General features: G+C 45.3%; 1 protein-coding gene across 6 annotated transcripts in view; it reads left to right on the forward strand.

The window, feature by feature from the left end:
* Nucleotides 1-15,678, forward strand: part of LOC119433142 (uncharacterized) — a 159,399-nt gene that overhangs the window by 115,671 nt on the left and 28,050 nt on the right. For 4 of the 6 annotated variants that reach the window (XM_037700282.2, XM_049659242.1, XM_037700278.2 and 1 more), the window contains exons 9-13: nt 3,423-3,583; nt 4,699-4,754; nt 5,984-6,156; nt 9,157-9,238; nt 10,815-11,111. In XM_037700282.2, coding sequence (XP_037556210.1) covers nt 3,423-3,583; nt 4,699-4,754; nt 5,984-6,156; nt 9,157-9,238; nt 10,815-11,111 — 769 coding nt within the window. Of the gene's footprint in view, nt 1-3,422; nt 3,584-4,698; nt 4,755-5,983; nt 6,157-9,156; nt 9,239-10,814; nt 11,136-15,678 lie in introns of all 6 variants that reach the window. The other 2 variants (XM_049659240.1, XM_049659241.1) reach the window with 1 other exon arrangement.

Consider the following 15,678-nt stretch of genomic DNA (forward strand, 5'->3'; position numbering starts at 1 on the left):
TAAACGTAAGAGAGGTTGCAAAGCATACCATTCGTTGTTAAGAGTTTCAGCACGCCGAAGGCTTGTAATATGCACTCAGTGAACAGTGCCTGTTGCAGAAATAACAAACAGCAAAAGACAATAAAAGTCTAATTTTCGAGCATAAAATTGCTATCAATCAGTGTTATTTTTCATACAAACAGCGAAGTCTGCACCTCCGAAAAAATCACGAGGACATTAGCTTTTATTGTATATGAGTGGTGAATAATATTGGAAGCTTTGTGCATTTCTGTGAGGTTGTACTTGAGGGAGCAACAGCTGAGTCACGTATACAAAGAATGCTAAGGAAGCACCGAACGAGATGCATTAATGAAAGAGCATTACAGTTTATTCGTGACTAAAGGGATTAAAACACATCAACATTGTACAGCTGGGACCCCAGATCACTCGAATTGAGTTGTGTCAAAACGCGTTATCATCGTGGAGTGTTATTTAAGCAATCTGTGTTACTTTATCTGATTATTGAGTATACCAGCAGTTGTATATGGCTGTACAATGGGAACAGAAATAATTATACAAGGTATAAGCAAATAACCAAAAAGTGGTAAATAAATCCAACGAGAAGGCACCCGGTTCCCCACTCATAAGGTATACGCCTCTTTGATGTTCAAACGCCTACAGCAGCTTAAATTTGACATAGAGATCTGCTGATTAATCCATAACTAATCGATGCCTCCTTGAAGCGCCGTATCAGCCAGCCTTTTTTTTTCTTCTATAAAGTACAGAAAAGCATGTGAACGTATACTGTAATGAAAGCTAATTAGATATGTCCCATAAAAATCGACGACCTCGTGTACAAGGTGTCCCAAGTATCATGCACCAAGATTTAGAAATATGCAAATGCAACGTTGCTGAACAGAACCAAGGTAATGTTGTTTGCCGTTCCTTGGAGATACTCAGATTATTTTTCGCATTCCGTCTGAGTACATAATTAGTAATAATTAATCAACTTCTTAATGATTATAATTAGATGAAAAGTGTCAGTAACAAAATTGTAGAGTAACATGAAAAACTCCTGATACAGCTTTCTGTTGCTCAATAAGTGATACACAAAAGTGTTTTTTCCGAGCGTGAAAGAAGCCCGCGAATACACGCAAAGTACCTCGAGCGGCCAATCGCGCGACAACTTTCCTGTTCCTGGCCTACCTCACTACATTAGAAGCGCATGCGCTCCTGCTCCTTCAGCGCCGTGATTCCTGCAGTCACCACCACCTAGATAGCACAAGGCCTGTTCATTCCGATCCGTGACGTCATGCTAGCTGGCTCTAAAGTTCCATTGCCAAGGCTGGCGTGACGAAAGCGGTGACGTCAAAATCACCACGGCTTCCTCGGGGGCATCCCCATTAGATTCTATGGCAGTCGGGCCGCATAGCAGGACGTCATGGGTCGGAGTGAACAGGCCTTGAGCTATCTAGGTGGTGTTGCTGCAGTTCACGCCGCTTTCCGCTGTACTTCTGTTCAAGACAACGTTGCTGGGTATAACGTACATAATGTCATTTAATATTTTTTCTGCAGATTTTAAGGGAACGTTGGAGGGGGTGCGCGTCCCCACAGGCAGGCTTCCAAATTGGAGAATCTTTCTATTCTGACATCTACATTTTCTGATCTCGAGGGCTAAGTTGGTTTGCCATCGCAAAAAAAAAGTGATATCACATTCGTTTTACCACAATTGCCCTTCAGTGCGCTGAAGATCGCAGGTACCGTCATCCTCGTAGCCGAGATGGCGTAGTGAAACTTGTGGTGAAATCGGTCTGGTCCGCTGAAATGAAAAAAAAAATAACCTAGCATCATTTCTTGTCCAGGTCTCCCACTAGTTGCATGAGAGATCTGTAACAAAACGTACGTCAAAACTGGCGCCCCTCCGAGCCACTGTGCTCATTCAGATTGACTGTAATTACCACACAGGTGTCCTGAATATATTCATCAAGCGCATAGTTTTTGTGTTCTGACATCAAACGGTCGTTTACTTCTGTTTCTCTTCCCTGACGATCCGAGTTGCAGAGAGCAAATGCTTATGAAAAGCTTCAAAGGAGCCGGATTCAGATAATCCCATTGAGCCAACTACTTTGCTTTAGGTACAATGGCCTCCACCGCATTTCGAATATTAAACTTTTATGCATTTATGCTTATGAAACATTGCGAAGGAGTCGGATTCAGGTACGTCCATTGAGCCAACTACTCTGCTTTAAATACTATGCCCTCCACCACATTTTAAATAATAGACATGTGTTTATGTGACAAGCTTTGACCGTACGCCAACGTGACTGTCAATTTCTCTTCTTCGTTCATCCTTTCATCTCCACAAACTACACCTCGTGTGGAACACCGGACGTGGGCCCGAATTCACAAAGCTTTTCATCAGCGAATGCTGTGTGCCAGCCGGCTCTTCTAATATCTCCAACATCACGAGTGCCTGACATGTGCTCTTAGGAACAGTTTTAGTGCAATAACTTTATTATGAATATGGGTCGAGATTTGTTCTTTGCTGAAACACGCCATATATATTTCATTTAGCTCCTCTATATCTCCACAGTACGGCGCTAAAAAGCGAATGAGATCGTAGAGAAGAATGGGATTAACGACCAGGGCAAAGTAAAGACAGTGCGGAATAGAAGCAGTCATTTACATTCGAGGTAACCGTGAACGCTTGTTCCCACCGCCCAAAGCGTAATCACTGTGCATTCCATACTTCGGCGTATGACGAAAGCCCCCTCCTGATAAATGGACCATATTTTCTACGGCACCGCCATAAGTTTCAAAAACAAAAGGAGATAAAAAGTGAATTTTTGGGCAGGAATTTCCTGATTGTCGGGAGGGGGGGGAGTGGGAGGGGTGGGGGGGTCAGAGGTTGTAACTTAAGCCGGCTGAAAGTCCACTTTGCTCGAGCAACGACTAAGCACGAGGTCGCGGGATCGAATCCCGGTCACGGCGGCCTCATTTCGATGGGGGCGAAATGCAGAAAACGCCAGTGTACTTAGATTTAGGAGCACGTTAAGGAACCCCAGGTGGTCCGATTAGGCCCGAGTCCCTCACTACGGCGCGCCTCATAATCAGATGGTGGTTTTGGCACGTAAAACCCCATAGTTTTTTTTAACGACTATGTGCAAGTACGTGGTCAACGGTCCCGTACAATGTCCAGATTTTGGAAACCTTTGTTTAAGTGACCACCGGAGTGAAATGCTTAAAGGAATAGTAAAAACGGCTAGTGCATGGATAATAATGAAATGACGTCTAATAGTCGGCTATTAAAGGCGTCTACCGACTAAACTTAGCTCGAATCCGTTCTGGTTAGAAAACGAACCGAAGCGCGGACGGTCTGCAAATTGAAGCTGCAGCGCACTTCTAAACTTGGGGTTGCATGTTCTGCTCTACGTGTACCGCAGTTCGCTCTGTTCCGGGGCAAGGAGGTAGAGGCGGACGGGGAGGAACGCAACTGCCGCGAGCGCAAGGCGTCGACCGCGGTGCCGGCGGTCACCGGCACCATCAAGAACAAGTGGCTCAAGGCTTTCCGAAGCCTCAAGACCGGAAGCGGGGCCTCGGACAAGTACGCGCGCAATTGAACATCACGCGTTCTGTCTCCGCGGAAATCTTATGCAATTCACTGCGCTCGCAACCAGCACCATATTCAGTGCTGCTGCTGGTCACGTGCGCAGTGCGTGTGAACAACATAACATGTGGCTAGCTCTCCGTGGTGCTTATTAAACCGGTAGTAAAGGCTGACCATTATCACTGCTTTTTTTTTTCTTGGTAACTTGATCTACATTCTCCCGAGATATAAGCAGATTTGCGATCCAGTGTTCTGTAGTTCAGCTTATTTTGTAAATGGCCGCGCTTCGTAATGAACCATTCGGTGTATGTGCGACACCTTTATTGTTGTCAATCATTTCTCAAGTTTGTCAGTCCTTATTATAATGTGCCGTCTTGCCGCAGCATGTTATGTATATTTTCACATCCTCCCCCTCACTCGCCCTAGTAATGCCTCCTGAGCCATCCGGAAATTCAAAATAAGTTTAAGGCAGTAACTTAACCGCGTAAGTTTAATTACAGCGACGTTTATTATTTCGATGTCCATACATTCTCAATGAGTTCCATGTTATAGTGCTTGGCGTGTTTGCTATTGTAAACTATTAGCAACAAGGAGAGAGGACTTCGTTATCACTGTTTTTGTGTTCTAGTTTCATACTTCTACCAGCGCTCTAGGTAGGCTTTATTAACGACTGTTGCTAAGTGTCCTTCAAGCTTTGGCTGAACATTTCAGTACTACAAATTTTTGTAAAGAAAGTGAGCTGCGTTGCGCGGCCTTTATGGAGCTACTACAGATGTCCTCGCCCCTAAGAATTCTAGACATTCTATTAACTCTCTACAAATTTCTTGTCGACCCCTTTGCCATCATTTAGACTTGTCCTCTTGACCATATATATAGACTACAGACTGCCCATAAATATAAGTCACAAATTCATATCCTTCAGTCTATTTGAGGTTCACAGTCTTGACTGTAGAGTCTATAAACTTTAGTCACCAATAGGTGAGCATTCACAAGTTCACGAGCTGTGAGAAAATAGTTTACGATTGTTGTATTATAAATGGGGGTACCTGACTTGACGGTTCTGCGTCAAACCTTTGACTATAACCACGCCTTCTATTCCATTCTATACGCAGGCCTGATGGGTCGGACCGGAAAGGAAGCCATGCTGCTGGCGGCACGGGTGGCGCAGGTGAGCATCGCCACTTTTAACATTGCTATCTGTGACAGAATAGTGCGACGTCATTGTACATAAAAAAACACGTTCTTGCATAAGGCTTTCTACTAAATTTGCTAGAGGGAACTATGGAGCAGCGACCGTTCAATTACCATGGATAATGATGGTTAGTGTATGGAATTGTGTGATCTTCAGGCATGTGTCTTCAGACGTTCTTGTGGCTTTATTCGCTACGCTGTATCTACCTTAATTTGTCTAAGTTTTCGAGCGTTCCTACTTTTATAAACGCGCAAGGACATAGGAATCAGCGCACGAGCATAATAATGACGATTGTTGCAAATGATCAATTTGCAAATTCACAAAGCCGTTTGGAACCACAACGACGAAGTTTAGGCAAATCCATGTACTGTAATCATGATTACTATGCCGGCTGAATCGCCATGCTTGTGATTCCCATGCATACCCCTCTGACCATTATGCTTACTTTATATTTACTTCAACAGGCTCTTTTTTGCGTGATACTTAGTACATGATGGCTCCTTTGCGGAGCGCTGGCTGCTCTTAAAACACACATAAAGTTAGGGTCAAGTCACATATGCGCACTAATGAGGGCTGACAAGAAAATCACATAAGCCACATATTTAGGCATGCCACATAAACGCATATAATAAAGAGCGCGTAAGAAAACGCGTTAGGTCACCGTCGATCGAGTCAGTCAGGTCAAAGAAATGCACATGAAACATAGTGGGGTCAAATAAAACACGTGCAGTCAGTTTACAACGAATAATACTAACTCTATTCAATATTTGCCAAGAATATCACTGGCTTCCAGAAATATCTATGGAGGGCCACTACGCTCGTCTGTTATGCAACAAATGTATTAAAATTTTATTGTGTATTTATCAATAAGCTTGTTTTGTTTTTCTTTGTGGGTCGTCTTAGCACAGGCGCTTCTTCCCATGTTGCGCATGTGTGTGTCGGCATGGAACGTAGCCACAACCAGCAGTTCTTCGGAAGTAAAAGCCGTAAGCTGAGGACTTAATCCAGGCCAACATGGACATTGTCGAATTCCGCCACGCTGTCGAATTCGTCATTTTTGCCAGTTCCGATTGGTTCGCAGGGCTGCTGTAGATTCTCTACTTGGCTCAAGTGGCCAACATGGCGGAATTCGACTACATTTCAGTGGCCCTACCTTTTTTGTTGTTTTTTTTTTTCGCTGCTAACGAGCACACGACGTTCTGCAGGCGTGTCCTGGGACACGGGCCAGCACGTGTTCCAGGAGTACACGTACAAGAAGGTGACCGCATGCGACGTGTGCCGCGAGATACTACGCGGCCACGTACGCCAGGGCCTCAAGTGCAAGCTGTGCAAGTTCAACGTGCACGCCGAGTGCCAGGACAAGGCCAGTCGGTGCCAGGTGCGACACCAACCTCATTTGCATAATCTGCCTGCCTTCCTGTCCTTTCGTCATATAGTCTATTTGAACCATCAGGGCAGTGTAACAACCAGAGCTCTTCAATCACATCACTTGTGAAAAACCCCAGAAGAACTACGTATGTGTCAAACCCTGTGGAGAGCAACGTGTGGAGGTGATTATGATGACTTTAATGGCATCCCCTTTGAAACGGGGCGGTGACAAATGGTCACCTAACGTGCTTGATTCAATCAGGAATAGGTTATACATATTATTTTTCTAGCATTTTTGTATAGATCTGCTTAACCTTTTTTTTTTTGTTTCCTTCAAAATCTACCTTGTACCTATACCGATAACTGTAACAGATTCGTTCGTATCAATCTCTTTCCTGCTTTTTTTTCACCAAAATTTTAAACGTATCTTGCTTATCTGTACTGCTGACCGGTTGATGCTTCCGTCCACTTTAAATACAAGCGCTTCTGGGAGGTGTACGTTACCTACGGTTCTTACTGGGTTCCCTTCGCATTCCATTAGGATGCGTTGAGTGGTCTCCGGAATTTTGCTGCAGCATACACATGCCTCATCTGGTTCCAAATATTTGCTCCGGTATGTGTTTGTTCTTAGGCAACTGGCTCGAGCCTTAAATAGGTTATCGTACAGATTTTCTCCTTTGATTTCCTCCTGATCATGCTTGTGAAATCTCCGTGGCCCTTTTTGTTTCCATTCATTGCATCCACTTCACTGTATCTGTTTCTCTCACTTTCATTCTCCTGATACTGGCTCCTGCAATCGCTTCTGGCACATGTAGCTTGTAAACGCATAGCCTTCGAAATCTGGTTCTGTTACGTCGCTGGAGCGTGGATTTTGACACTGTCTAATCCGCAGGAAGGTACACGAGCGTGTCTTAAAGGAACACTAAAGCAAAACAGTAAATCAGTTTAGACTGATAAAGTATTCTTTCGAAACTCTGTTGTCGTTAATTTTGAAATAATAGGCTGATTATTAGAAGGGAAAATGAATGTCAATGTATCCGTTTCTTGAATTACGCGCCGAATCCCCGATGCCAGTACGTCAGTGGAACTGTCAGATTTCAATGGATTTTCTTTTATTTGAGGCGTGTTGGCTTAGTAAAAGCTCCCGAAACTTGTCATGTTCAATATATGGCTCCTTTAGAACACAATTTAGTCGATCCTTACCGCTAAAGAATTAAATAGGCCTAGAAGACGGCATCAAAACCTATGACGGCAACGACGAGCTGTTGCGGAACTTCAAGAAGGCGGCGCCACTCGTCTTTCGTTTTTTGCGCTTTTTCTGACTTACCAAGCGGCTTCTCGAGGTAAGAGTGGTGTTTTTGGCATTGTGGAAGTATATTTATCAGTACAGAAGAAGTCATTTTTCTCTGTAGTGGCCCTTTAAGTTTGAAGCACCGCTTCGGAACTGGTATACGATTGAAGAATTCTGTGTACAAACACGTAGACACCCTCACGATATACAGATCCATGACACGTAGAATCAGAACCATGGTCAACAAATGTACGAGATGCAGCGAGATTGGTCTTGGCATGCTTATGGTATTAGCACATGTCGAGAAACGATGTTCAGGCAATCATTGGGCTTTTATTAAGCATTTTTAGACTACATAGCAATTCGAAGAAGCAATGCAAGTGAACATATTTCGCACGACCTCCGACATTGCGACGTGCTGTTGCTTGCGCAACAGGCTTTGCCGTGTCTGGTTCTGACCTGGCGTATTTCAACGCGAACCCAAGGCTCAGTAGACGACCGTCTTTGCATTCCGCCCCATCTGAACACGGGCAGTTGTGCCGTCGCAGATAGGCCTCACCCCAACTGTTTATTATTATTCCGATAGCAATTATATGGACACTTCCACCGGATTTCTGCCGTCGGCGTCGCCGTCGCCGTGAGGTTCCGTATAGATAAAATCTTCGCCGCGCGCCGTATGCCCGAGCGGAAGCGTGCGGGGACGCACGCTGTCACGGAGAGCGAACGCACTCAATTTTCCACGCGCAAGCAAGGAAGCGGGAAGCGAGCGCCGGAGGGAGCGGAGGGGGGGGGGGGGCGCATTTCTACTCTGCCAACAACCGTGCTCGTCCCTCGCTCGCACCGTCTCTTATCTCCACACGGCTCTGACCTTTATGCGCTGTGCATTCGCCGCTCAGTTTCCGTTGAAGCGATAGACCGCACGTACCTTCGCCTGTTGCGGCGTATGTGCGCTTGCTGCCAGCGTTTTGACAGTCGTTGTCTGCAGTCATTCAGTGTGATCTATTCATGTTTGTTTGTGCGCGCTCACACCACAGTTAGTAATAGTCGGGCCACATTTTCCAACGCACGCTACACATGAAATGCTGCCCGGATCGGCAGTGCAGCGCTACAGGTGTGTCCCTTCGCACGCGCTGCCCACGGGAAGCGCTTCTCATCAACACCACCGTTTCACACGCGCCTTCTCGTGGTCATCGAGTCTCTCTTCATGTCGGTCTACTTACGCCGCAGCACACCTGCTTACTTAATCAGCTCATGTTTACTACAATTCATATTGCTACGAAAGCCACTCACCTTACTTCGTATGACATTGCTGTGTTGCTATCGCATTCATTGCTTCGCCCTTAGGGCGAAACTATGACATTTTTTTGTTTAAATGAGAAAATTTCTAACAGTATATGTTCAAGGCTCATTCATTGCTGGCGAAAAGGACAGGACAATGTCTAGACGGATGCTTGCCTGGGCTCATAGGTTGGCGTAAAGGAGTTAAACTTATTAAAGATATAGCATCCGTACGATCGCAAGTCATCTGGAGCTATACGTCGCGCGAAATAAAGCTATCACCAACAGTCGTACATAAATAATGCTTTTAGATAACGGAGTCACCCCACCATGCAGATGCATTTTTAGTGGGTACGAATATAGTAGTGTACTCACGTGTTCCCACTGTTCTGTAATATATAAACGAGATGAGCTTTCCAAATTCACTGTTTTCTGCCGCAGCCCAAGCCCAGGCTTCTTCGAAGACAGCGGTCAGCATCAGAAATTGAGACCAAGATCATCCCAGCCGAACCTGAGGAAGAAAGTAAGCAATACATTTGTGTGTGTGTGTGTGTGTGTGTGTGTGTGTGTGTGTGTGTGTGTGTGTGTGTGTGTGTGTGTGTGTGTGTGTGTGTGTGTGTGTGTGTGTGTGTGTGTGCGTGTGTGTGTGCGTGTGTGTGTGTGTGTGTGTGTGTGTGTGTGTGTGTGTGTGTGTGTGTGTGTGTGTGTGTGTGTGTGATCCGCGTGCTTCCTTTCTGTACATATTCACTGTAACGTGCGCCCATCAAGAAATGTGCGACTCATACATGGTCTGTCGGTATGGGCAATTGCCACCAGACAACGCCCACCCTTTTCACCTTCCCCCTATATTACCCTACCAGTCTTTATCTCCCTCCATGACACAGAGCGCTGAAGAAAGGCACTGCCGTTGTGAACCGCGATGACTTCTTTCCCGGCATGACTACACCTCAAAACATGTAGCAAAAATGATTGAAGGTGTGCGCATTCTCCCTTTGTAACACTGAATGACACCCGCCCACTCATCTCGCTCCTGAAGAGATTCTCAGCGCCACGCTCAACGCCACTGTTATTGTGTTGCAGAACTACACCTCAAAAGGTGTAGAATGCTCAAAAGGATGCATTCCCTCCCTTCTTCACTGTGAATGTTGCGCGGGGTTGCCCACGCCGCAGCAGCCGCAGCAGGCATTCTGACTCATTCCGATATACATATATAGGCAATACAAATTTTTATTGCATGCAAGAATACTAATCGAAGGGTGGGTGTGGGTGTTTGTAGGTGTATTTCTGTTTGTATTTTCATGTGACGTGTGCGCATGTTTATGGCGGTCACTTTCATTGTGCGGCAAAACTACACTTTAAAAGGTGCGTCGAGCTCGAAGGTGTACGTTTTTAACCCTGTTTTCTGGAATGACCTGCCTAATGACTTGGAATAACCTGCTGTTCGCCCGATCCCCATGTACTTTATGGGTGACGACGTCTGAGATTGAGGCGAATTTTGCTGTCCATGAAAACTACCCCTTAAAACTGTACTATCCGTCCCATGGAACTCTCGAATGACGCCTTCTCTGGCCATATCACTAAACCTGTAGCGTTTGTGCCGTTTCTGTCGGTAGTCCAATACGCCCCACAAAAGCATCCACTATATAGTGTCAAGCCTTCAGCTTCAAAGCTCTTAAAGAGCTGCATAAATTAATTCTGATGCCTTGTGATACTTTTGCTGTGCAGCAGAACTACACTTTAAATGTAAATAAAGAGAAACGCGTGATCAGTTTAGACGAATAAAGTATTCTAAAACTATATGTTCATTAATTTAGCCGCGATAGTTAGAATATTAAAATCGAAAATAAAGGTCAAAGTTCATCCATCTCTTTTTTTTTATTTCGCTCGAAAGCCCCGGGTCGGTTTGTCAATGTGTCAATGTATCGGTTTGTCAATGTTTGTCAATGTTTGTCAATGGTTTGTACCTTGCTTGTCCCCATCGAGGATTCCAAAGTATTTTCCAATGTATTGTTCCAGGATAAAGATACACCTCAAAGAATGTAAACTGTCTTTAGAGTGCACTTTTGCACTCTCGAATGACGTCCTGCTCCCGCCCACAGAGACGCCCAGTGCCACGCCGGACGCTGTGGACCCCATCTACCAGCTGCTGAAGCAGGCCGGCGACCTGGGCGGCTCGTCCCGCCGGGAACGCGGAGTAGGAGGAATGGAGGCCTCCTCGACGCTGACCCGGCTCGGACCCGGCCCGGACCGGGACGGCGGCGGAAGCAGTAGCGTCTCGTCGAGCGTGGCGTCACTGCAGCAACGCCGGCCCCGCTCGAACGCCTCGTCGTCGGCCTCCTCCTCTTCTTCGCACATGCTCACTGTCTCCTCGCACCAGCACCATCCGTCGTCCTCTGGTAAGCGGACGCCTCCTCAAACAGGCAAGACGCTCAAAAACCAGAATTCAAACGTTCTCGTGAACAGATCACTGGTAGCGAGCGTTGATGTTCAGCCTCGTTGATTCAGTCGCCCGTCTTCAGCCACCTTGCTTGTCCCCATCTGTCACTGTGCTTAAATACTTCTACCACTGGTAGTCGCTTGATCAACAGAGGACACGCTAATGCGGCCCCATTCCGGAGCCACGTTCCGACGAGAGAACCGGTCTTCGTCAGGTATACGACGAGCGCTGACGAAAGTAAATCCCCTTGTCGAAACGTTGGCACAGGGCTGAGGCTACCTTTGTCTCGAAAGGGGGACTTTGTCAGGACTTGCTATCCTGACGAAGAGCAAGTCTCATTGCCGAATCATTGGCTCAATTCCGTGCGTCGAGGCTGCCCATGTTTAGTCTAGGGTGACTTGTCGCCGTCAGGATATTTTTTTTTACTCCAGACCAGGCAAAGGCAAGTCCCATCGTGGGAATGAGAGCAGCCTTAACCCGAAATCAATGATTCAACAAGAGCTGTTGTCTTCACCAGGAGTTATCTTCGCACTGACGAAACAGAATCTTCATTCCGAAACAACGGCATGTTTGGCTCGGTGCCAACGTTTCCACAATAGGACTTATCTTCGTCAGGACTTGCACTCGCTCTGACGTGACTCCTGTCTGAAGCCCTTCTAGTTTGCCAACTCTTGGTGAATTCAAATTCCCACCTTTACGTGACAGATCTTGTCCTCTTCGATAGGGCCTTATGCGGTTATGCTGGGGCCTGTATTCTCGGTAAATCGCCTTGGGAGATATAGTTTTTTTTTTTTTTGGGGGGGGGGGGGGGGGGCAACGTTATGCACAGCATGATACGTCATACTCATACGAGTGTGTCGCCCTTTCCTGTCCCGTTTCCTGGCGCTGTTAATAAATTTAAAAGTCATGTAGCGACGGAAATTCTGTCGATGGCTTGGCCAATGGTCGTGGACTAATAGTGATATCCCCGAGAGCGTTAAATAATTGCGGCTCCAGGTACCCTGTGTAGTAAAAATAAGGAATAAATTATCCTCTCGCCCAACGCTAAAAGTAACTGGAACATGACCTATTTCGGCCAGAACATGGGCGAAGCTTCTCGACGTTCCGGAAGTTTTAATGCGCCATTCATCGCCTTGAATGAATCGTTAGCAATCTGCACCTATTGTATTTTGCATTACTTTACAAAAAATGAACACTGAGTCGCTGATGTGTATGCTACTTATTCGAGTATTTCAAAGCAATACGACATGTTTGTCTTACACGTGCAGTCTTAACGCCTTGTTCAGTGCAGTGAATTGTCGATAGCGTTAGTGCAAAAATAAATAAGCCAGTGACAGAGGTATCGATTCAGCAGTTCTTTGAACACTAGCTTTCAGTAAACAACAAATGCAGTGTCAGTACCAATGTGTTTTAGTAAAACAACTGCACATTCACTACTCGGTTTTCAGAGTATCTATCGAATGTTCAGTGGATTGAGAAACACATGGCATTAATAAAGCCTTGTTAACACCAAGATATTTCTGGGGATTTCCTTATGGCACTAGTAGCTTACGTAGACTAAAAGACAGAATTTTGAGATAGTGTGTTGCTCCGCCGCGTCACGTGGCAGCAGAGCCAGCTGAGAAAATATTAGAACATATTTGAAAATCTACTCTTTTCTGCGATCTTTCTTTTTTTTTTTCAACAACCAGGTAAACGTAGCTGAGTGTATACTCTGGTTAACTGCACTAGGCACTGAGTTATCACTGCCGTTGAATACTTTGCATTCAACTCAGTTTTCTTGTTCTCTGAAACATCTGTGGTACCATGAATGGCAAAATAGATACACCGATGCATACTGATGCACTTCCCGTCTTAGCACTCACGGTTTTCCTTGTAATTCATTCCTATCATAGCTGATGTGGACTGTGCTTCACTTCTAGCCACTTTTGAAAGGCGTCAACAACAATAATAAAGTTCAGACTGTTCACAGGTCCCGCAAAAGTCTAAATTGTTAAGCATTGGCGATGTTTCTGCAAATGTCATTATTCGCTGAGAGAGAAAAAAAGGTCACACTTGAGTGCCGCAAAAAAATAGGCTTAATTTTTCTTGCCCTTCCGTCACATCTAATGTACACGTTGTCGAAATCTTTGCGCGAATTTTTATTCTGGTCATGTGTGTTGTTCCCCGTGTTTGTGCTGCTGCACTCTATCATCTAGGTCTGCACATTTTAGCTGGAGCCACTGAACACGCCCAGACCTATACGTCTGTGCATATTGCGCTGCTAGAAAAATGCTGCTGTACTGTGCTGTGACTAAATGTCATGTTTCAAACTGTAATACATGTTTCAAACTGCACAACATACGCTCTATGATTGCGCCACTTTGAATTCCCTAACAGATATTTAAACTGGAGAGAAATAAATAAATCTGTGTTGAAGATACTTGGGCACTAACTCATCCTCGACTGGTGTGCTTAATGTGCAAGTTGCCTCACATTGAAATCTGTATTCTCGACGTCAGTGAGCTCAACCGGCTTCCAGGCTTTTCGGCAACACAACAGGTATTCAGAAACCTTCAAGGTAAAATGAAAATTAACAAAAGTAGTGTTTACGCTGCGTTGTACTGGCGGCTCGTCACAAGAACTTTAGTTTGTGCGGACCGATCCTGTGTTCTTCTAAATCAAAGTGATTCAGTAAATCGAAAGTATATAGTCAGTATCGTCTATGAGATACTTCCACGTGTTCACAGCTGACATTTATCTTGGTAATATAGTGAAACACTCCTGGCGCACAATAGTGTCATGTTAGTCCCATGAGGATCTCAGGTACGCGAAGTGTTTGACAGACGCTCCATTGAGCGTTGTTTCGTTCAGTGACAAATCCTTATGTTCGTTGTCTTATCGAGCCTCTGCTTAGGTTGGTGCGTGATTCAGTGGCTCCAGCAATGTATTTTGTGTTTTATTTTTGTCGTTCGTGATGTGGTGTTCCGCACATACCCGTTGCCCTTTCAACATTCATGTTCTGGTGTCATGAGGTGCACATAATCTTTGCTTTACAAGTATGCTTACTGCCTGCATGCTCAAGAACTGTGCTCGGCTGTGAAGGAGTCACCTAATGACGTCTTTACTTCTAAATAGGAAAACGACTCACATAAGAAAGGCAGTTGAAAGCAGCCACGTGAAAATACAAAATGATCTGCTGCAGCTTTACAAAAAATTGTGATTTGGTTGAGACAAGCCCTGCCTATCACTCGTACAAACCTTTCGGCAGGAATGTACATTTCTTTGAGCAACAAAATGCAAGAAAGCTGCTAAATTTCCTGTGCGAATAATACACGTGGCTGCCTTCTGTTAGACCTCAATTTTTCACTTGCCAAGCACAAACGCTAAAGTCTTTGCATAACAATTTGCTTGCTCCAGCATCCTTACGCCCACTTTGGCCACGTTTTTTATTGCGTTTGATCTAGTTCACAAAAGGAAATTAATCTGGTTAGTATGACGAGATATATTTCTTGGTCCTTTCTCTGATCAAAGAACGCGCCAGTTTGTGCGGTGCGTTGCTACTTTGTGCACTTGTTTCCCTCGCTGGCGTCGAGTGACAACCACAGTTTATGCTCGGTCCCTTTACTATTCAGGCTACAGGTCAGCATAAAATTCGAGAGCAAAGCTGTGCAGCAGTACGGTAGTTTTACGTTAACGTAGGTCTGAGCGGTGCTGGTATTGAAAGCAGAGCCTCAGTCTTGGGTTTGCCATCTGCCTCTTTTTGGCACACTACATTTGCTGTCACTCGATGCCAGCAAAACCGACATGCCTGCGAGCATAGTGCACAAAGTACAAACTCATCTAGCTTTATTTAAACAGTGAGGCTTTGCGCCTCATCCTGCTCATAAAGGACTAAATTTGTCAGCTGGTACTGGAACTTCGGAACCGTTAGTTCAAGCCCGAATGAACGTAGGGGCGAGGTACAGCACATGAAAGGCGAGACGGGCCAGCGTGAAACGAAGAGACACTAAGCACAGAATGACATTAAAGGATAGACAAATGGGCTACACAGGACAGCCAGTGCATATTAAACGCGGTAACACAAAAACTCTTTCGTGAATACTTTAAAGCACAACGATAGAAACGTGTACAACGAATCTCACTGTACAGGACCAGCCTACCTTGATGTCCTGCTAAACAACGCAACGACAAAAGAACGAGCTACTGCATGCTAGAAATTGTGGTGAAAAGAAGATATAATAGAGGAGAGCGCTGTGAACAGAACAAGCAAACGCGCACTGCAAATCTTGGTGATACATAGACAGTAAAATAATGTGGGGTTCGACTGCTTCTATTTCTCCTGGTCGATGTAAAAAGGGGCTTCGCAGCAAGGGGCACATCTCTTTGACTGACACGAACAAAGCGATGTTGCGCTTGCTGTTCGAAAGTGCTGCTTTTGGTATCGTACACACAACACCATTTTTTGTATCATTTCAAATGAGAAACCCGCAAACAAACAAAAAAGCATGCACGTACTCACACCGTAGATACAAACGGTCATAGTA

Source organism: Dermacentor silvarum, chromosome 11 (assembly GCF_013339745.2).
Source record: "Dermacentor silvarum isolate Dsil-2018 chromosome 11, BIME_Dsil_1.4, whole genome shotgun sequence".
NCBI classification, from domain to species: domain Eukaryota; kingdom Metazoa; phylum Arthropoda; class Arachnida; order Ixodida; family Ixodidae; genus Dermacentor; species Dermacentor silvarum.